Source organism: Aegilops tauschii, chromosome 7, assembly GCF_002575655.3.
Source record: "Aegilops tauschii subsp. strangulata cultivar AL8/78 chromosome 7, Aet v6.0, whole genome shotgun sequence".
Taxonomy (NCBI): Eukaryota; Viridiplantae; Streptophyta; class Magnoliopsida; order Poales; family Poaceae; genus Aegilops; species Aegilops tauschii.
This window is the reverse complement of record NC_053041.3, coordinates 254059752-254082259: the sequence shown is the minus strand read 5'-3', so window position 1 is coordinate 254082259 and position 22508 is coordinate 254059752. Positions and strand designations below refer to the sequence as shown.

General features: G+C 46.6%; 1 protein-coding gene and 1 pseudogene across 2 annotated transcripts; both read right to left on the bottom strand.

The window, feature by feature from the left end:
• Positions 1-11724: 11724 nt before the first annotated feature.
• LOC109781613 (UPF0481 protein At3g47200-like) lies at positions 11725-13569 on the bottom strand (annotated as a pseudogene).
• A 7-nt stretch (positions 13570-13576) lies between these two features.
• LOC109781612 (glycine--tRNA ligase, mitochondrial 1) lies at positions 13577-19016 on the bottom strand. 2 transcript variants are annotated; one of them, XM_020340201.4, is made up of 9 exons: positions 18469-19016; positions 17491-17873; positions 17290-17407; positions 15607-15801; positions 15222-15446; positions 14990-15049; positions 14683-14763; positions 14178-14583; positions 13577-14085 (listed from the first exon to the last, which is right to left on the bottom strand). In XM_020340201.4, exons 1-9 carry the CDS (start codon positions 18991-18993, stop codon positions 13850-13852), a joined length of 2229 nt encoding a protein of 742 aa, XP_020195790.1. In that variant the 5' UTR covers positions 18994-19016; the 3' UTR covers positions 13577-13849. The 2 variants fall into 2 exon arrangements, with proteins under 2 accessions (XP_020195790.1, XP_040252408.1); XM_040396474.3 differs by lacking the exon at positions 14990-15049 and having other exon boundaries at positions 18469-19014.
• Positions 19017-22508: the final 3492 nt, after the last annotated feature.

Here is a 22508-nt window from a genome sequence, read left to right as displayed (position 1 = left end):
CACATACTTTTGTGAACATTCACCTATGGAGGCACCTTTCCGCATGCTCATGGTAGAAGCTCACAGTATGACATGACAACCGGCCATACACACTATAATGTGTAAACAGTCAACTTCACATGATAAATGAACAAAATGGATGTGCATTTCAAACCTCTTGGGTTCACCTTGAATATGTGAGGACTGGTACCACATGAACACATATTGCCATGATCAAAACTATAGAAGCAAACAAAATGTCAAATACAGATGAAGAAGAAGAAGAACCTGTACCGATAGGAGAAGCTTCTTGAGTTACTAGCTTGGTATTGTCGTCGTATGATAGATTACCTATCTTTATCAGATCTATGAGCAAGTGGTCCTTCACTTAAATGTACACACCATGAAGAACTGAATGAATGTGGCAGCGATAGTGAACAAAAAGATGCACATCCGTCAGTACTAAAGATGTACAGGTCAATGTTATAAGAAATTCTTCATCTATGGTTAGAATATGTCTACTTTCTATGTCATGTGTCATGGGATCTAAATTATGCACTGATACGTCTCCAACGTATCTATAATTTATGAAGTATGCATGCCATGTTTACAACAATTTTATATGGTTTTGGAATGATTTGCATGGAACTAACCCGGACTGACACTGTTTTCAGGAGAACTACCGTGGTGTTGTTTTCTGTGCAGAAATGAAAGTTCTCCTAATGAGCTGAAACTTTTTGATGATTTTTTTGGAACAAAAGAGACCCCCAAAGCTTCGTGGGAGGGCCAGAAGAGCCATGAGGAGGGCACAACCCACCAGGGCGCACCTGGATCCCAACCCGAGGCGTGGTGTGTTGTGCTCACCTCGCATGATTCCAACGCTGAAAAATCCTATAAATAGAGAAACCATCAGAAATAACCCTAGATCGGAAGTTCCTCCGCCGCAGGCCTTTGTATCCACGAAACACCAATCTGGACCCTGTTCCGGCACCCTGCCAGAGGGGAAAATCATCACCGGTGGCCATCTTCATCATCCCGGCGGCCACCATCATGAGGAGGGAGTAGTCCACCCTCGGGGCTGAGGGTTTGTACCAGTAGCTATGTGTTTAATCTCTCTCTCTCTCGTGATCTTGAGATGGCACGATTTTGATGTATCGTGGGCTTTGTTAATATAGTTGGATCATATGGTGTTTCTCCCTCTCTATCTTGTTTTGATGAATTGAGTTTTCCCTTTGAGATTTCGTTCTTATTGGATTGAATACTTTTATGGATTTGAGAGCACATGATATATGTCTTGCATATGAATACGCATGGTGACAACGGGGTATTATATTGATTCACTTGATATATGTTTTGGCACTCGACTCGTGGATTCCCGAGGTGACATTGGGGTAATCTATGCATAGGGGTTGATGCACTTTTTCATCCTACTTTCTCCGGTAGAAATCTTGGGGCACTCTTTGAGGTTCTTTGTGTTCGATTGAGTATTGTGAATCTGAATTTGCTTCGGTATTATTTTAGTACGAACTCTTATAGATCGATCGGAAAGAATAACTTGGTGTTATTTTAGTACCAACTCTTGGATAGATCGATCGGAAAGAAGAGCTGCAAACAATTTCTTCTTATGTTCTCCGCTAGATAAGAACTTTGGGGTGATTCTTCATCGCACTTTGAGGGATGGTTATATGATCCAATTGGATTAGCATTTTGAGAGATTGCACTAGTGAAAGTACGGACCCTAGGCCTCATTTTCAAGCATTGCAATACCGTTTGTGCTCACTTTTGTTACTTGCTACCTTGCTGTTTTCATTTAATTCAGATTATAAAAATATATTTCTACCTTCCATACTACACTTTTATTACCATCTCTTCGCCGAACTAGTGCACCTATACAATTTGCCATTGTATTGGTGTGTTGGGGACACAAGAGACTCTTTGTTATTTGGTTGCAGGGTTGTTTGAGAGAGGCCATCTTCATCCTACGCCTCCCACGGATTGATAAACCTTAGGTCATCCACTTGAGGGAAAATTGCTACGGTCCTACAAAACTCTGCGCTTGGACGCCCAACACGAGTCTACAAGAATAAAGTTGCATAGTAGACATCATACACTACAATCTAATGTCTATAAGTACATTATGTCAGGAATATTATCGTCATCAACTGGAATCGGTGACTAAGGCTCTACATGTGCTGCTTCAAGAGTTCAAACATCTCATATCTCTGAATGCATATGTATTACCCAGCTCAAGCAAATCAAAGCGAAAGCGGGGTCACCTAGTGAGTAGGCCAACTCTTTTGTGTGAACACTTCCTTAGTTTTGACCTTTGTTCACCCATGTAGTTGTATATTGCGGCAAATGCATCTATAGCTTTTGGAATTCTCCCATATGATGTAACCTGCATGATTTTTTTCTATAGGGAAAGTTAGGACGCTCAAATGATGGCCTTACTGCAGGTCATTTGCCCGAGAAACAACAATCTGAACCGGTCATCAGTCCACTGGCAATGCAGCAGGAAGAACCAGTAGCAGTCGAGCACGACGTGACAAACTAGATGCTATGAAGAAGGACCTGGCATGGCAGCAGCTAGAACTTGAAACTGTCAAGAAGGCCCTGGCAGAGCAGCAACAAGAACATGAAGTTGGAAGTGTCTCCGGCCAGATGTGCAGATCAACTTAAATCTGTCAACAATACCCTTCTAGAGCAGCAAAAAGTACTTGAAACTGTCAAGAATGCTCTGCCAGAGCAACAAGATGACATTGAGGACCTGAAATTGAGGGTGTCTGATCAGTACAACCATATTCAATCTATCAAGAATGGCCTCCAAGAGCAGCAGGAAAAACTTACAATCGTCAAGAATGTGAAAGAGAAAACTACGAATATCGAAAAGAGACTAGATGAACTTGATGCCCTGGTTAGGTACATCATCAGGGTTGCGATGCTAGGATGCCGTGAAACTGAGTCATGTCTAATTTTATACTATGGGTTTTTACCATGGTTGGTTATCGTAATGTCTGAGAGAGTCTGTTTGACAATTGTCAAGTTTGCAGTTTAATAAAAGCAGTGACATCTCAATTTGCATTAAAATTCCAATTTTGCACGAATTCATATCAAAATTGTCAAATATGTTGGCCAATTTTTGCAATATAAAACAAATTGACCACGGGTACAAACTGTGACGGTTATGGGCGCCGTCACCGGCGTATGGTCCCACATGTAACAAACCACGTCACCCACGTATGGACCCGCCTGCCAGCATCCATGTCAGCCCAACAATGGGCCCACATGTCAGAACCGTTGGCCGGTCAGACGACACATCTTCAACGAAAAAATGATGCATGGTGTAAGCAGCCACGTCAGCATCTTCTCGGCCCATATGAGAGCAACATTATCCGGTCAAAACTGACGTTGATTTATTACTGACGGGACCATCGACAATAAAACCCATGGCGGACCCACAAGGACGAAGCCACGTCAGCAACTGCTGGCCCTACTGATACGCCCATTTTGCATCATGCTTTTATATTGATATTTATTGCATTATGGGCTCTTATTACACATTATATCACAATACTTATGTATATTCTCTCTTATTTTACAAGGTTTACATGAAGAGGGAGAATGCCGGCAGCTGGAATTCTGGACTGGAAAAGGAGCAAATATTAGAGACCTATTCTGCACAACTCCAAAAGTCCTGAAGCTTTACGGAGAATATTTTTGGAATACATAAAAAATATTGGGCGAAGAAAGCACCAGAGGGGGGCCACCTGCCATCCACAATGGTTGAGGGCGCGCCCTCCGGGCTTGTGGGCCCCCTGGCAGGCCCCCGACGCCCATATTCTGCTATATGGTGTGTTTTGACCTGGAAAAAATCAAAAGGAAGCTTTCGGGATGAAGCGCCGCTGTCTCGAGGCGGAACCTGGGCAGAACCAATCTAGGGCTCCGGCTGAGCTGTTCTGCCTGGGAAACATCCCTCCCGGAGGGGGAAATCATCGCCATCATCATCACCAACGATCCTCTCATCGAGAGAGGGTCAATCTCCATCAACATCTTCATCAGCACCATCTCCTCTCAAACCCTAGTTCATCTCTTGTATCTGATCTTTGTCTCAAAACCTCAGATTGGTACCTGTTGTTTGCTAGTAGTGTTGATTACTCCTTGTAGTTGATGCTAGTTGGTTTATTCGGTGGAAGATCATATGTTCAGATCCTTAATGATAATTAATACTCCTCTGATTATGAACATGAATATGCTTTGTGAGTAGTTACGTTTGTTCCTGAGGACATGGGAGAAGTCTTGTTATAAGTAATCATGTGAATTTGGTATTCGTTCGATATTATGATGAGATGTATGTTGTCTCTCCTCTAGTGGTGTTATGTGAACGTCGACTACATGACACTTCACCATGATTTGGGCCTAGGGGAAGGCATTGGGAAGTAATAAGTAGATGATGGGTAGCTAGTGTGACAAAAGCTTAAACCCTAGTTTATGCGTTGCTTCATAAGGGGCTGATTTGGATCCATATGTTTCATGCTATGGTTAGGTTTACCTTAATTCTTCTTTCGTAGTTGCGGATGCTTGCGAGAGGGGTTAATCATAAGTGGGAGGCTTGTTCAAGGAAGGGCAACACCCAAGCACCGGTCCACCCACATATCAAATTACCAAAGTAACGAACGCGAATCATATGAGCATGATGAAAACTAACTTGACAACAATTCCCATATGTCCTCGGGAGCGCTTTGCTTTATATAAGAGTTCGTCCAGGCTTGTCCTTTGCTACAAAAAGGATTGGGCCACCTTGCTGCACCTTAGTTACTTTTTTTACTTGTTACCCGTTACGAATTATCTTATCACACAACTATCTATTACCGATAATTTTCATGCTTGCGGAGAATACCTTGCTGAAAACCGCTTGTCATTTCCTTCTGCTCCTCATTGGGTTTGACACTTTTACTTATCAAAAAGACTACGATAGATCCCCTATACTTGTGGGTCATCACCTACCTGTCAGAATCTTTGACCGGTCAAACCCTCGGGCCGATCACCGGTGATGGGATTGTCATCGCCAAAAAGATCTTAGGCAACAGATTGGGCCATCTTAGGTGACATTCTGGGCCGTCACCTAACACGACCGCCGGTGACATTTTTTGGTTCGTCACCTAACATGCGAACTTGCGTGACAAAAAAAGTGGTACGGTCAAAATTTTATTTTCTATGATGACGCTTCGGTGATGGTGGGGGTGACAATCGGAAAACATCACCAGCGTATTTTCTTTGACGAAAACGGGTTTTACATGACACAAGTGAAGCGTCACTAAATAGAGCAAAGTTTGTAGTGAAGGTAATATTGGCTCTTCATTAATCAAAAGTAATGTATATGAGAGCCACTTAACAATTCTAGTATATTCTTCTCCAAACAACGACTCAAAAAAGAAAAGGAATTTCAAAGAAACACATCGAAATGTTTTTGGAGTTTTTCAGTTTTTTCTGAAGAAAGCAAACAAAAGAAGTAAACGAAAAGTGGGAAAACTATTTACATGGACGAACTCCTAACGAACAACAAAAGAAGAAACGAGAAATCTTTTGGGGTTTTCTTTTAATACTACGAACTAACTAAACAAGAAAGAAAAGCCGAAAAGAAGCAAGAAATATTTTTGGATTTTCAAAGTTTTTCAAACACGCAAAAGAAAGCAAAAATAAAATCTAACATGGATATACAATGAAAATGATGAACACCGACAACTGGGTCTGCAGCTGCTAGTTGGGTGGTTAACGCCACATGGGCATGCTATTCTTGGCTAGGTCTTTGACATAACCTCACCGATGTGCAAGCCCAAAGCGCGTCGCTACTCGGTCTAGCTGATCCGACGTTTCCATTATTTTTGCTCCTCAGCGACCCAGGGAATTTTCAATGCAAAGTTATGCACCCTGGGGACGTAATGCCCCTTCTAGGGGAGGCGCGCGAGGAGCCTGTGCCCCTATTTAGGGTGGGGGAGTGCTTGTCCAAGGTCAGCTGGCCCGACCCGCGTACGCTATGATGATCTGGGGGTGCGCTTGCCCGCACGGGCTACCTCCTCAGATGCCTGCACCTCGGCTGCGAAAGCCGCGGTCTACTCCTCCATCCAGAGAGAGCTTTTGGTGTTGCCATTGGCTATGATAACATTGTTTGGTCCTGGCATTTTGAGCTTGAGGTAAGCATAATGCGGGACTACGTTGAAGCGAGCAAATCTAGTGCACCCTAGAAGCGCGTGATATCCGCTGCGAAAAGGTACAATGTCAAAGATTAATTCCTCGCTCCTTAAGTCCTCGGGTGACGCGAAGACTACCTCCAGTGTCACAGTTCTCGTGCAGCGAGCTTCGATGCCTGGTATCACACCTTTAAAGGTGATGGTGCTGGGCTTGATCCGAGGAGTCGGTGCCCATCTTTCTGATCGTATCAGCGTAGATTAAATTGAGGCTGCTACCTCTGTCCATGAGGACAAGCGTCAGATGAAATCCATCGATGGGTCTAGGACCAGCGCTGCCGATCCGCCATGCATGATGTTGGTCGGATGGTCGTGTTTGTCAACTGTGATCGGGTAAGCCGACCACGGATTGAACTTCGGGGTGACGGGCTCCAACACATAAACGTCCCGGAGTGCGCATTTCCTCTCCCTCTTGGGGATGTGTGTGACGTAGATCATGTTTACGTCCTTCACCTCGTGAGGAAACTGCTTCTGGCCATCATTATTTGGCCGTCGAGGTCATCCTCGTCCTCGCTCGAGGCTGGGCTTTACTATTCCCCTCCGTCGCTATTTTACCAACTATTTTGAAGACCCAGCAATTCCTCTTAGTGTGGTTTGTTGGTTTGTCCAAGGTATCGTGGATTTGGCATGGCCTGTCAAGGATCCTGTCTAGCTGGTTGGGCCCATACATGTTCCTTTTAAAGGGCTTCCTTTTCTGTCTAGATCTAGGTTCGTTGAACCCTGCATTGACTGCGGTGTCCTCTTTATCGCTCTGGTCGTTTCTATGCCAGCACTTATTTTTATTGCGCTTGGGCTTGCCATTGGCGTCGCGAGTCTCCGAGGTGCCTGCCTTGCCGTTGCAAGTACTACGGGCCAGCCAGCTATCCTCTCCCACGCAAAAGCGGGTCATGAACAAGGTGAGAGCTGCCATGGTCCTCGGCTTATCCTGCCCGAGCTGCCGGACGAGCCATTCATCTTGACTGTTATTCTTGAATGCCGCAATGGCCTCGGCGTCGGAGCAGTCTATAATCTGGTTCTTTTTAGTGAGGAACCTGTTCTAGAACTTCCGAGCTGATTCACCGAATTGCTGGATGACGCGGCTAACGTCGTCGGCGTCCAGAGGTTGGACATAGTTTCCTTGGAAATTTTCCCTAAAGGCATCCTCGAGGGCTTCCCAGCTCCCGATGGAGTAAGGAGGCAGGCTATTCGGCCAATGCCTTGCCGGCCCCTTTAACTTGAGCGGCAGATACTTGATGGCATGGAGGTCATCTCGATTGGCCATATGTATATGTAAGAGGAAATCCTCGATCCACACCGCTGGGTCGGTTGTTCCATCATACGATTCGATGTTGATAGGTTTGAACCCGTCCAGGAACTGGTGTTCCATTACCCTGTCTGTGAAATAGACCGGGTGAGCGGGGCCTCGGGTCCGAGTAGTATCGCACCAGATATCGGGGGAAATCTGTGTGTAGGCCTGGTCCAGAGCTCGATCGTTCCTATCCATCCAGGCATCATAGCCGTTAAGTCCTGCGGGTTCGTGCCTTTTTTATCCGTAAATGGACCAAGGTGGCGCTCGGTTTTCGTCTATCCGACGTTGAACATCATGAGGGTCTAAGTAATCCACAGGGTCCTTGCCGTGACGGCGTGGAGCTGGTTGGGTGTAGAAATTTTTCCCGCACTAGCATGTTGCGCCCTCTGGGAGGTCGGTCGGGCACATTGGCAGTTAGTTCATCATTAAACTCAGGCAGCAGATGCCTGCGTGGATAAGATTTGGGCGCGCTATGATGTCGTTCTTTGAGATCTTGTTCGGCCGAGAGTATTTCGACCCACTTGTCGTTTAGTGCATCTTCGTTGGCCTGCAGCTGTTGCTACTTCCGCTTCATGCTTCGGGCGGTGGCGACAAGGAGTCGCTGGAAGCATTCTTGCTCAACTGGGTTTTCGGGGACTATGAAGTCCTCGGTACCGAGGCTCTTGTCTTCCTCGAATTTCGGCATGTAATTGTCGTCGGCCCCTTCAAAGAGGTCATTGGGGTACAGGTTCTCGGGGATTCCTTTGGGACTAGTGTGACGTTCTTCGGAAGCTTGAAGATCCTCCCGTGGGTCATCAGCCTCGTCGGTTGTCGTGCCGCCGTTATCGACGGTGGCGTTGTTCCCGCTGATGTCCCTGTTGGTGCCCCGTCCGCGTCTGTGTCGACGTATGGATGGGTTTCTAGGAGTGTCGACCATGTATACATCATAAGTAGATGTTGCGGTCCACTTGCTGGTGTTTATCAACGGCGGGGTGTTTTTCGTAGGGCCATCGACATCTTCATCCATGTTAGTGGCCACGTCGTAGTCTAGCACGTCGGTTAAGTCGTCGACCGTGGCGAGTAGATGGGTGGTGGGTGGGACGTAAATTTCCTGATCGTCATCTTTAAGTCTGATCTTGTCGTAAACCGAGGTCTTGCCATCCGAGATTGATAAGCTTTGGATGCGGTCGAGCATCTCATGCAGCTGAGACAACTCATCGGGGTTTATGGCCTGGCTATAGGTGGGGCTAACTCAAAGTACGCCAGGCATATAATTCAGCATGTTTTTAGCGTGGTGAGGATCCAAAGCCAACTCCAGATCCTGCACTAGGGTCGGTTCTAAACCCGATGTAACTTCCAAGATGGGGGCCGGACTAGCATCCGGGCTTGGTGGCAAGGCAAGATCACTCGGGGTCATCATGTTAGGTTCCTCCGGTGGGGCCAGGGAGCCTGGTATGATGCCCCCGAAGGAGATCGTTTCCGGAGTCGAGCCTCCGATGTCTGATAGACCCTCAACCCGGTCGGGCGTCCAGCCCAATAGGACAAGCTTGCCAAGGGAGTCCGTGGTGTATTCTAGGCCTCCAAAAGTTATGATCTGACCCATGGCATAGTTCTTGACGGAAGCCAAATGGCCTGCCGAGTCGGCGCAAAAGATCATGCTACCGAACACAAAAAGTTGGCCGGGGATGTAAACGTTCCCGTGGCAGGTGTCGCGGTTGATCTGCAAATTAGCCATCGATCCTTCTGGTGATCACACCGCGGAACTCTCAATGAAAGCACCAGTGTCGATGTGAAATCCGGGAGACCTCAGGGTAGGGGGTCCCGAGTTGTGGATCTCGGATTGGTGGTAACAAGAACAGGGGGAGACGATGTTTACCCAGGTTTGTGCCCTCTTGATGGAGGTAAAACCCTACGTCCTGCTCTTGTTTATATTGATGGAGATGTATCAAGTACAGAGTTGATCTACCTCGAGATCGTAAATTGTGTTCTACCTCTAGGGCTGGGTGAATGAGATTGTGATTCCCTCCCCTCTACGGGCTAAACCCCTTGGCTTATACACACACCAGGTAGGGCATCTAGGGTGACATGGTTGGTATCCAGAGGATCGTATGGAGGCGGCAGGAGATATCTTGGAGTATACGTCAAGTCTTTGGCAGGCACAATCTTGATCACATCCAGGCGTGTAGCTTCCGGAGTCCATCTCAATGGGAATGAGGGCCCACCAGCCCAGCCTGAGGACTATGGGCCGACTAGGTTAGTACCCCCTAGTCCAGGACACCGTCAGGTAAGACTCGAGCAACGCCTCCTGCTCCGCCAGGTCCGCGTCCGGCACGACAGCCCTGCCGACGGCGAGCTGCTCCTCCGCCTGCACGTGCTCCTGCAGGAGGTGGTTGTTGTAGGCGGCATTGGCCTGCGCCTCCCGGAACTGCTCCTCCCGCTCCTCCGGCATCATGTCCATGTAATGGGCACGGGCCTCGCCGATGGTCATGGTGCAATGCATGGGAGAGGGTGGCGCGGAGGAGGAGGGAGGCGACGGTTCGTCGTCGACAGCGTCCTCCATTGGGACATAGTCGTCCTCCGGCTACCTACCAGCCAGCCAGCCGGCAGCAATGGCGACCATCTCCTTCTTCTGGTCCGACGTCAGCCCGTTCGAGAGAGCTTTGGCGGGGTAGGGATCCATGGTGGGAGTGGTGCGGAGAGCGGTCGGAGGTGGATGACTGCGGCAGCGGTTTATATAGCAATGGTGGGCGGCAGAGGGACGGACGGGTGGCGTCAGAGGAGACGCCTCAGCAACCGCATATCATCAATGTGGGCGGCAGACGGACGAACAGGCGTTTGAACGCGAGGCAGTCGCCTGCATCGGGAAGCGGCGCTGGCGGCGCTCCCTCGGCCGGCGTGTCGCTTCAATGCCGGCACCAGTAAGCGGTCTCGACCACTCTGGCCAGGCATGAATGCGGGCGCTGACGCTCTGGAGCAACGCATAAATAGCAAGGTATTGCTTCCGATCATCAGCCTGATGCAGGAGAATCGGCTCAAACTAACAGGCATCCATAATATCACAAACGTTTATTACTTTACTCCATCCGTTTTTATTTACTTCACATATTAATTTGGTCAAAATCAAACTTTATAAACTTTAACAAAGTTTATAGACAAAAATAGTAACATATACTCCCTTTATTTTTATTTAGTCTGTATATTAGATTTGACTGAAGTGACTAAGTTTATAAAAAATAATATTTTCTCTATTCATTTTTATAAGGCGTTGAAGACATTTCAGACAGCGTGCAAAGCAGCCCATTTTCAGTTGTCTGAAATGACTTACAAAAATGAACGGAGGGAGTATATGTTAATATTTTGTCTCTAAACTTTGTCAAAATGAGAATGGATTTTTAGGACCCGGTTGTCTAGGCACCCTCTTGCACAGTATAGTCAAGCATGTCGGCCTACAGAACTTTTGCAGTGCAATCAATCTAAATTAATCCATCATGGGACCAGGCCTGTTGCCGGCACATCTCTCTCCTCTCCTCTGTTCATACTCTCACATTGTTTTAGCCTTAAAAAGTTTCTCTCACATAATCACATCACATGCATGCAAAGTGTCCTCACAAGTTTTTTCTGCTCGCAACCCTCTCTCTCCAAAGTTATCTCACAGTCCTAAGCAATTATGCACAGGTTATTTCACACCGTCTCTTTGTCACCTAGTAAAAAAACATCACTCTCTTTTTTTTACATAAAAACATCTGTCTCACTTCTCAGTTCTCACACATAGGTTCTCTATTTTTTTTGTCTGTCTCAACTTCTCAACTAACACTCAAAAGACAAAGCGGTGCTACTCCAGTAAAAAAAAGAAGTTTACTGCGCTCACTGTTCCCCTCACGGGTTGGCTACAACATGGGTCAAACAAGAAAAAAGGAATCGGTCCCACACGGCTGCATGGATCACTGTTCGCATACTCTGCAAAGTGCATGGGAGTAGCAGGCACTGGTTCGAATCTCTCCTGAACTGCGAAAGGCCTGCTGCTCGCTAGGCCACGGCACAAATCTTAAAACCAGTGAACGGACAGATAGGGGGTGCCTGGACTCCCGGGTGCTATCGCCCCTTTTCGTTTCAAATTTTATAAAGTTTAACTTTAACCAAAGCTAACACGTGGAGTAAATAAAAGCGGAGGAAATACAATAACAAATCAATATCATTAGATTGATTATTGAATATATTTTCGCATCCTATAGATTTATTATTGTAATGTTTATATATATTTTATAAATTTGGTCAAACTTTATAAAATTTGACGTCAAATTTAATATGTAAAGAAAATAAAAACGGAGAGAGTACAAGATTGCGACAACTCGGTGCATGCATGAAATTTAACGCAGGATGATGGATCGATGCCTATTGGTGGTAGTACGGCAGCACAGTGTATACAGTCTGCACGACGGTGAGGACGAGCAGGAGCACAGCGGCGGCGGCTGACATGCTCGTCCACGGGTTGCTGAAGTAGTCGTGAGCGAGCACGGCGCGGTGCCGGTTCCAGCTGCGGCCGCAGTATCCCCTCACGTCGCGGAACATGTCGGCGTAGCAGTTGTTGGCGACGCCCGGCGTGCCGGCGGCGGCACCGCCGCAGAGCTCGCCAAGGTGCGCGTAGAACGCCGCCGTCTCCTCGTCCCCCTTGACGAACACCCCGGCCCGCTGCAGGATCTCCACGTCGCGCCGCCCGTGGGACGCCACCGACGCCATGAGCACCACGTAGCTCATCAGCCGCTGCAGCTCCCACCGGCCCCGGCTCTGCTCGTACGCTAGGAGGTTGGCGAACATGGCGCGGTTCGTGTAGCTCTCCACGGCCGGGATCTCGAGCACGCCGTCGCGGGCGCGGAACGTCACGTCCACGAGACTGCGGGGGGACTTCTTGGCCCGGAACGTGACGCCGGCGTCCTCCAGCTCCGACGCCGAGGGGAGCAGCCACGGCAGGCGCTCGTCCATGGGCTTGGCGAGCCACTCGTCGAACGCCTCCTCCTCGGCGACCTTGTTGCTGCCGCCGGCGGGAGGGGCGGCGTCGTCCTCGTCTTGTGGTGGGAGGAACCAGTGGTAGTAGGGTGCAGCAGGTGGAGGATCTCGCCGTCGGGGGGCCTGGCCGTGGCGGCGTCCTGCGGGGTCTCGACGGTGAGGTACTTGGCGAGGAGGCTGGTGACGAGGTGGTCGCGGCCTCGGCCGCCGGTGGCGATGGCGTAGAAGCGCTCGAGGACGAAGAAGGGGAGCTGGTTCTCGAGGAGGAAGAGGTCGCTGTAGACGTTCTGCATGGCCCAGGCGGCGTCGATGAGCGCGTCGGCGGCGCCGTCCTCGCCCTTGAGGAAGAAATCGACGATGAAGCAGCCGTCGAGGAGGAGCATCTCGGCGAAGTCCCGCGGCGTGAGGAGGTCCTCGGTGGGCTCGGCGTAGCGGCGGCGCGCCGCGGGCTCGAGGGCCCGCGCGGCGCGGGCGTAGGACGCGAGCGGCGCGTGGCCGCGCGCGAGGAGGTCGCGGAGGTAGCGCCACTTGTGCTCCTCCATGGCGCGGAGGCGGGCGGCGCCCCGGTGGAAGGGGCCGACGGAGACCATCTGCGGCTCGTAGAGGTGGCGGTTGCGGTCGCGCATGGGCCCCGCCACGCGGAAGATGGTGAAGGGCTCGCTCTCGTGCGGCTTCCCCGGAAGAGCGTCCAGGCGCCGCTGCATGCGCGATGCCATCTCTTCGTCCGCCTCGTCGCCGGCGCCAGCCGAGGCTGTGCCGCTCTCCTCCAGCCGGCTCTGCGTGGCCGTGGACATCTCCTCCGCTTCTTCGTCGTCGTCCTCGGCGTGTTTGTTTCCGTTCCCGGGCACGACGGTGACGCGCCCGTCAGCCTCGTGGTCGTGCTCCGCCGTGGCGAGCAGTGGCTGGGCCGCGGGGTCCATCCTCACCTAAACTGCTCGGGAGGCAATGGCGATGTCCGTGTACCAGGCCGTGTTAAACAGGCGTCAAAGGTAGTGGAGGAGAATGCGTGGGAGACCGGAGCCACCTTACAAGACTTCCAACACAGGGGTGACGAGAAAAATCTTTGACTGTCCACAAGAGATGCCACAAGTAGGTGAAAGATTGAAAATTCAATAGCTTCATTACAACTTGACGTACTCCTTAAGACTCAAAATGTATGGTAGATGATGTCAATTCCATTGTATGTGTATGGTAAAACATTCTTCAAATGTATAGGTAAGATCATGACAATGGGTGAACTAAGTACGGGCAGGGACGGTGCCATCAACAGCAGAACGGTATGAACCAGGCAACTGGAAGATGAATGACGTTTTGGTGATCTGGACGGGGACGGTGCAAACTGTAGCCAGGCAACTCACTCCTGGTCACCTTGGGGGCCGATATGACTGGGATACTTGAATGAAATATCGGTCCAGGTGCTTTGGCCTTCTGTCAGCTCCTTCACCACGGATGCCACCTCGTCGATGCCCACCCTCACCTGCTGTTTGCTGTCCCTCTCTCGGATCGTCACCTCTGTTGCAGAATCCACGGTTACTGCAAAAGGAACACCGATCTCGTCCGTTCTTGCGTACCTCCTCCCGATAGAAATGCCTTCAGAAGCAAATAATAATATGAGCATGTGCAATGCCTTTTAAGTTTTTTTATGGTCGAGAAACTATTTTCCTGCTCAATATGGTACGTACCAGTCGTGTCAATAATGTGTGATATGCCTGCAGCTGTTAATTCTTTAGCAAGCACTTTGGCGGCATCATCAAACTCTTGATTCTTTACCAGCGGGAACACAGTGCACTTGATAGGAGCCACAATAGGAGGGAACCGGAAGACATTCAGCTGCTCCTCTTCTGATTTGCTAGGTCTTGTGTAGAAGGAATGCTCAAACAGACAATAGATTATCCTCCCTAAGCCAAATGAGGGCTCAACAACTGAGGGGGTGAAGACTCGCTGGTGCTCCAGCTTCTTCTCCATACCGATTGATACCATTTTCTTTGTAATCACCACGTCCTTTCCAAGTGTGCAAACTTGGAAGTTCGTCTCCCCCTTAGATTCCAATGCAGCCTTCATGTCCATTGCTTCCTTCTCACTCATAGCCTGTTTGTCCAAGAATAAAGTCAACGACGAAAGTTCCTACTTTGGTAGACATGATAAAACTTGCCTAAGAAATTGTAGACAGAGCACAAGATGTGTTACCTCCAATGCTTCAACCACCATCTTCTGATTGCCCTTGAAAGCAAGCCCTAGGTCTTTCTTTGAGGGCACGATAACAAGTTTCTGTAGCAGCAAGGAAATTCAGATATATTAATGGTAGACATAATTGATTATGCATTAAAGAACAAAAACTGTAATAATGTCATCAAAGAATGCTTCTTGATGATGGAACTTGTAATATACTTCAAGAGCAAAAATAAAACATAACTAGTAGCACACATTATTCAATAGTAGTACATTATTAGTGACTCCAAAAATACTGAAGAATCAAATCTGATAGATAACTCACCTCAACTTCTCTAGGCTTTGAAAACTTTTCATGAGCAACAAGTGGAACGCCACTTTTCTCCTATGATACACCAATCAGGAAAGCATGATCAACATTAGTTGCACACTCAAGAACACAGTCAAGACTAAACATATTAATGAATGAAAGGAGCAACTTCCATTTCAATTGCAACATGTCCAAAGGACTAAAATCAGTAACTGCAAAATTATTCATCGGATGTGATGTAGCTTACAGAATGAGCTTTTAAATCATATGCAGATCTATCTGCAATGCCCACACACTCTATCCATCCATAAGAACACTCAATCTCTGCATCCCAGCAGTCAGCAGCATAATGAGCCATCTCATTGGGTAGATGCTGTCTGAAGCGCAATCGGCTCTTATCAATTCCCAAACGTGTCAGGAAAAGATAGACCCTTCCAATAAAGTAACCAAGTGTCTCATTATTAACAGTTCCCTGTAAGGAAGAAACATATTATAAGTTCTAGAAATAGAAGCAAACCACCTCTAATCCAAAGTGGAAGAAGATGAAAAGTGACTAACTCAACTGCCTCTAATCCAAACGGAAGAAGAAAAACAAGTAACTCAACAAAAGATAATAGACATCAAGTTCAAACCTTCGAAACTGCTTCTGCAAGCTTCGTTAACTTGGCTGACTCCCCTGAGAGCTGCAGCTCTCTCGGAAACATCAAGAACTCCAAATCAGCAACATCAACAAACTTGGGATGTGACTTATCCTCAGGATCTACGAAGTGCTCAATCTCGGCCAATGTGAATTCACGCACTCGTAGAAGACCTTGACGTGGAGAGATCTGATTGTCAAATAAGTAGAAAGTAGTGAGTGGATGAAAAGGATATATATCTTACTACTGCAAGCGAATTTTCCACTCTTCGAATGTTTATTAACACTATAGTGCATGACAAATGTATGTTTAGCCATGTATGTTAGCAGGTCTAAATTTCTCCCAAGCATTCAAGTCTGAACGCAATGAAGGTTTTATACAAATGGAATGATGAAATAACAGCACATATTTTAAATCACATTGTTCATGCAGGTATTCAAATCAATCATATGAAGTCTGATGTAAATGGAGAACGTTGCATCTTATTTTAAACAGGTAGATCACCTATCATTCATTCAAAATCATGTTGCGGAAGTGGGTAGTTTAACAACAGCATAATACACTCTGTGTATAAAAAGTCTAGATTTACCGTTCATCTTCTTTTCACAGCATGAAGATCATCAACCATTCATTCAAAAATCATGTTGCAAAACATTTTTAACAAAAACAGAAGCAGAGTAGTTTAAACAACAGCCCATACATTCTCTATATAAAAAAGTCTAGGTTTAGCAGTATTGTTGCCACCACTGTTCAAGAAGGCGCTACTAGGCGCTCGCCTAGGCGCACTTAAGCTCTGGGCGCTGGCATAGCGCCTCGCTTTGGCCCTAGGCGCTCAGAAAAGCGCCCAGCGAGGTCCTCTGGCAAGAAATCGTGTTTCTCAGGCAGGGAATCAATCTCCCCGGCCAGGATTTGACCTCCCCAGTGAAGTTCCATCCTCCCCGACGAGGATTCGACCAATCCAGCGACAAATCGACTGATTCCGGCGAGGGATCAAGCATCTCCGGTGAGAAATCGACTGATTCCGGCGAGGGATCAAGCATCTCCGGTGAGAAATCGACTGATTCCGGCGAGGGATCAAGCATCTCCGGCGAGAAATCGAGCTTCACTGGCTGACTGGTTCCCATGTGCAGCAAGGCAGAGAGGAAGGAGAGAGGCCGCGTGAGGAGGATCCCTAATTTTGTGTCGACTGTGCACGTATGGGAGGCTTTAGTAGGAGAATGGAATAGATGGGCCAGTGGTTTAATGGGCCAGATCAGCCCATCTACCTTATTTCTTCATGCTACAGTGGAAACGCCCACGCGCGCCTAGGCGACGCATAAGCGGGCTGTGCGCAAGTAGGTCACAAAACGCATAAGTAACGCCCAGCGCCTTTTTGAACTTTGGTTGCCACATGAAGAACACCCATCATTCATTAAAAATCATGTTGCATAAATATTTTAAATAAAAACAGAAGTAGTCTTAAGTCAACAGAATCATAAATTCCATGAAAAAAATAAGTCTAGATTGAACATTTGATTAAATTCAGGAAGCAAACACTATGTGCTGAATCATCATATGAAGAATAATCTGTTAGTGAAGTATAATAACGTTGCAAACATGCAAAGAATTAGCAAGTGAAATGGCAGTTTTACTGACAATCCAATGAAAGCTAAAAGCATGGTGTGACACACCACAGACCTCATTGCGGAATGCTTGACCAATTTGAGCTGCTGCAAAGGGAAGCTTTTGGCCATTGTAGTAGTACAAGTCCTTGAAGTTGACAAAAATACCCTGTGCAGTCTCTGGCCTCATATACCTATTTGTTCACACACAAAATGAGCATGTTTGGTCAATTCAGCACAAAAAAATGATTAATGTGGTGACTGGTAATCTTCTTACCCCACGCTAAGACCTGTTGGGCCAATTGATGTCTGGAACATAAGATTGAATGGGTAGGGAGCAGAGAGTGGGTTCTTTGTATCAGGGGCAACAATGCCATATTCCTTGATCTTTGCACCGAGTTCCTCTGGTGAGAGGTCATCTAACACAGCAAGGACGCGCTTAAACTCGGCAGCCGTCTCAGGGGACAAGGTGAGATCCTTCTCAAGCTTGTCCTTGCAGAAATCTTTCAACAGGTGATCAGCACGATAGCATGTGCCTGTCTTCTCATCCTTAACCATGAGGTCGGTGAACTTCTCGACATGCCCTGATGCCTTCAAGACAACCTCAGGTGTCACACAGGGGCAGTCAACCTCCAACATATTCTCCTCCAGAACAAAATGCTGGAAAAGGAATGGAGAAATTAGCATCTTCCCAAAACAAATTGCACGAGATGGTGTCATAAAATACAGCAACATAAAATATATTACTATCTAAACCCAACCAACATCAAGCACAGAAAATAATTCAGAAAGAAACAGAACCGTACCAATACAAGCTAGCAAATTGAACCCTGATCTCCACCAATATCAGGCATAGAAATGAACTGACAAAATCCATATTTACCAACTAGTACTAATGAACTGACATCAGGAATCTTCGTCATAAATAAATTGCCATATTGTAATTCAAGTACTGCAGTGGCAGAAAATGCAAGTGATATGTAAAAACTAAAAAAAAACTTGTTTAATCGCCTTTAGAGGTGTGCACTTGTAAGTTTCCATATCTAGATTCTTTACTGAAACATGGGTAACTATCTTCCTTGTTCAATATATCTAGATTCCATATCCAAGTTCCACATAAACCACGGTGCAAGTGGTAAATCATCGCTACCCAAATACCCCTACATCAAATCGCAGCAGCTACGCAACATCGACTGCGATACAAGCATGAAAAATAAACCACAACATTTCGAGATGGGCTGGCGGCCTCACTCACCTGCCTCCAGAAGGCCAGGACGTTGGACTTGACCGCACACCCGGGCGGCCCGTAGTCGTACAGGCCGGCGACGCCGCGGTAGATCTTGAACGAAGGTATGTAGAAGAGCTTCCGCTCGAGGGTGTTCACCACTGTCTGCCGCATCTCCTCCCGCGCGGCGCCGCCGCCGGACCCGACGGCGGCTTGCAGCCTGCGCGCGGCCGCGCCAGCCTCGATCTTGAGCGCCTTCAGCGCCTCGACCGCCGCGTCGACGCCCTCCTTGGCGCCGGAGGCCTTGAGTGACCGCACGGCATCGGCCTGCGCGTCCACTGCCGTCTGCCTCTCCGCCAGCGCCCGGCGGAGCGCTTCCTCCGAGGGTGCTGCCCCGGCCATGGAGGAGGAGGAGGAGAAAGAGAGGGTCGCGGTGAGGGAGCGGCGGCGCGCAGCGGCGGCGGCGAGGGGCTGTGGGGCTAGGGTTCTGCTGGGTTTAGGGGCTCGGGAGAGGGAGGAGGCGATAAGCTGGGGGCGGAATCGCATAAACACCATCGACAGCGTGCGAGGTCGCGGCGGTTGTGCGTTTCCACCCTCGTGTTACCAACTTATTGCCGTTCGGTGGAAGTGTGTCTGCGTGATCCGGGCCTGGCTTGTTAGGTGCCTCGTGTGTGATACTACTCCGCATTGGAGGGATGTTTACGCAAGAGTGACAGTGTGTTGGGATGTGATCTGGACCGTTGGGCCAATAGTATCGGACGGTGAAGATTTGCAGCACAGGGATAATGCACAGGGAAAAAAATATCAACATATAGAATACCAAATCAATATCATTAGATTCGCCATGAAACGTATTTTCATACGGGGAAGCGTTTTGGCTCCGAGGAGCATTTGCTCACGGATGAACAATACCAAAAAAAATGTGGTAAAATGTTTCCAAAAAAATCTGATTTTTTTGTGGATGTTCGGGTTAGTGTCACAAGCATGCTTGACAATTTTCATGCGAAGTGAAGCACTAGTGTTTCGTCGGTGAAAAAACAAATTTGAGGTGACATTTTTGGGTAATATGTGGTGTTCAATTTTATTTTTTTGCACAAGCCAAAATGTTTAACCTTTTTGCCTAAAACTTTGCAGGTAGCATTTGGATGTGACTATAAAATACATAAAAAAATTGTTGGGATTTTTTAACATATTAAAAATCATTTTTCGCGGGCAGGAGCACGTGCTCCCGGGAGCCAAATTGGATTTCCGTTTCATATGGTATATATTTGGGACGTGAATTTTTGGGACATGCGGCCACGCGATGCCGTAATCTGAGACGTCCTGTTGTGCATCAAGATGGCTACTTAATATAGGCCCATTTGTAATACCTGACGCGTTAATTACGGACGCACTTGAATACGTCGCGTTATACATCACAGGAGTGGGCCAGACGCTATTAATGCTCGTATGAGTACATGCTCAACTGGTAGCAGCCCTCGTCACAGGGATGGCATAACGGATCTTGATGGTGGGCAGACATCATTAAGCATGCCCCTCGCTCCAAGCCTTGCCCTGTGGAAAAGCAGATGGAGAAGAGGAGATGGCTTTTGCAGAAACGGAGTTTAACAGGTTAGCCGGTTAAAACTATACTTGATCTGTGGTTTCCGGTTTCTTTTGGGTACGATTCAACGAGCCCACCTATAATCATCTCTCTGTGGCCTCAACCCCTAGCATGTCGATAATTTTATGGGCAACTTATGGATCTGGGTGCTTAAGTGGAACGTGGGAGATGCCTGTTTACATCTCATGTGTTAGAATTTTCCAGCCCGGTCTCACATGTCTTTCTTTTGCTCGATTAGTGCAGGAAAAGCAAAGCAGATGCATAGCGGGCGAACAACAAGTGCTGAAAGATTAACCACCCTGGAAACGGCCCTAACCTGATTTACAATTATATTCAAAGGAAAAAATTCTTTTGTTTAGAACAACATATTTCACTCGTTAAAAAAACAGACTCCACTCGTTCACTCGATTCAAACAAACGTTTTCAATTTTTTATTTAGAATGACGTACTTCATTCGTTTATTTCACTCCTTTAAGAAAAATAGATTCCACTCTGATATTCAATTCGGGGTCAGGCCCATCTGCACCCGGTGAACAGTAAAAAAAATCATAAAAATCTGATTTTTTTTCATCTAAGATGCTTGAGTGCGCCAGATGAATGCAAAATTTCATGGCTAAATTATATTCCAGGAGCTCATGGCAAAAAAGACAAAGTGAGCTTCGAACAGTGTTGTTTTCAAATATTTCTCATAGATCCGAAATTTGTCTCCTTTGCCGAGAGCTACTAAAACATCCGAACTACACGAAATTTAGCACGGACTTCACGCATACAAGCATCTGGCATCACAAGAAAAAAAATCATTTTTTACTATTTTTAATTATTTTACTATTCACCCACGGTTGCATATGCCACTCCCATTCCAATCATTTCACCTGATTCAAACAAATGTTTTCAATCATTAAAAAACAATTACACTCGTTTAAAACAGCATACTGCATACTTCACTCACTACAAAATACAGATTCCACTCATTTCACTCAATTCAAATGAATAATCTCAATGGTTTTTGAAAAGAATGATTTCATTCGTTTAGAACAACATATTTCACTTATTTATTCCACACTCCTTTACAAAAATAGATTCCACTTGTTTGACTCAATTCAAACTAATAATTTCAATTATTTTCAACAAAAATGATTTCACTCGTTTCACAAAATAGATTACACTCGTTTCAGTCAATTGAAAATGAATAATTTCAATCATTTTCAAAATACAGTGATTTCACTCATCTAAAACAAGATATTGCACTATTTTATTTCTCCAAAAGGCAGATTGAAAATATTCCCTATGTACCGGTACCCGTGCACTCATTTAAAAAATCCGCTCTCTAAAAAAATAATTTTACTAAAATAAACTTCAACTACTCAAGAAAACATGTTTCTCTTATTTCAAAAGAATAAGGTCGCTACAATCAAAATCAGATTTCACTTGTAAGTGTTGTTCTAAGCAGTTACACTGAAATAGGTTGAGCGAAATAAGTGAATTTAAACATGTTTGAAATGTATCCTAGATTAGTCTTGTTCTAAGCTACCCAAAAATGTGTGTTAGATTGTTCAAAAGATCACCATCATAATCGTTGGCATATGGTTTTTGGAAGAAAAAAAGTGGCTTAAGCAATCGAACTGACCAATAGGAGGATGGTTTCCATTGATCATCGGTAATGTTGGCTAACACTTGCAGTGCATTTGTATTGAGAGACGATAAATGTTTATGTCAGAATATTTAGTCAAGCTTGTTTAATGAGAAGTTACTCTAGTTTCTAGCCAGTCCAACTAACCCAAGGGGTTTCCGCTGGGTGATGTCAAACATAAAAGGCCCTGAACTGTTTCCATTAAAACTTCCTGGGTGACTTAATGAGCTGCAGCTGAGGGGGTCCTGGTATTGCAGGCCTGACTTAATTTTTTTTTGCCGCCGCAGGCCCGACTTAATTGACGTATGCTCAAATGCACTGCTCGTTTGAATGCCCGACCCTGCCTTGTGGGCCATCTCTTGGCAAGGGCATAGGTAATATGAATGCAAAATGCTTTGTATACAACACATCAATCTCAGTATGCATGCTACTCGTATTTGGACTGCACGAATCACGTGGGAATGAGCGGGCCTGATACCGACCACGCGTGGCACCATGTCCACTCATGATTATTCGATATATTTGGTACTATAGATATAGATAATTTTTTCTACAAACTTGTTCAAATTTTGTGAAGCCTTACTTTCACGAAAATCAATGTGCACTATATTATGGGACAAAGGGAATATTAGGATGTCATAATAAAACCTATAGAAAACTCCATAAAGATCCTGTAGGAATTGGAGACATAGAATCTACAGTAGAAGTTGTTTGGTTGCGCCGTATAAAAAAATCTTACTAGTAGAATATTATGTGCATGCCATAGTTGTTACAGCCCAAAGAAAAAATCATAAAGTGGAATTACATGCAAAGTAACCCATAGAAAGAAAAATCATA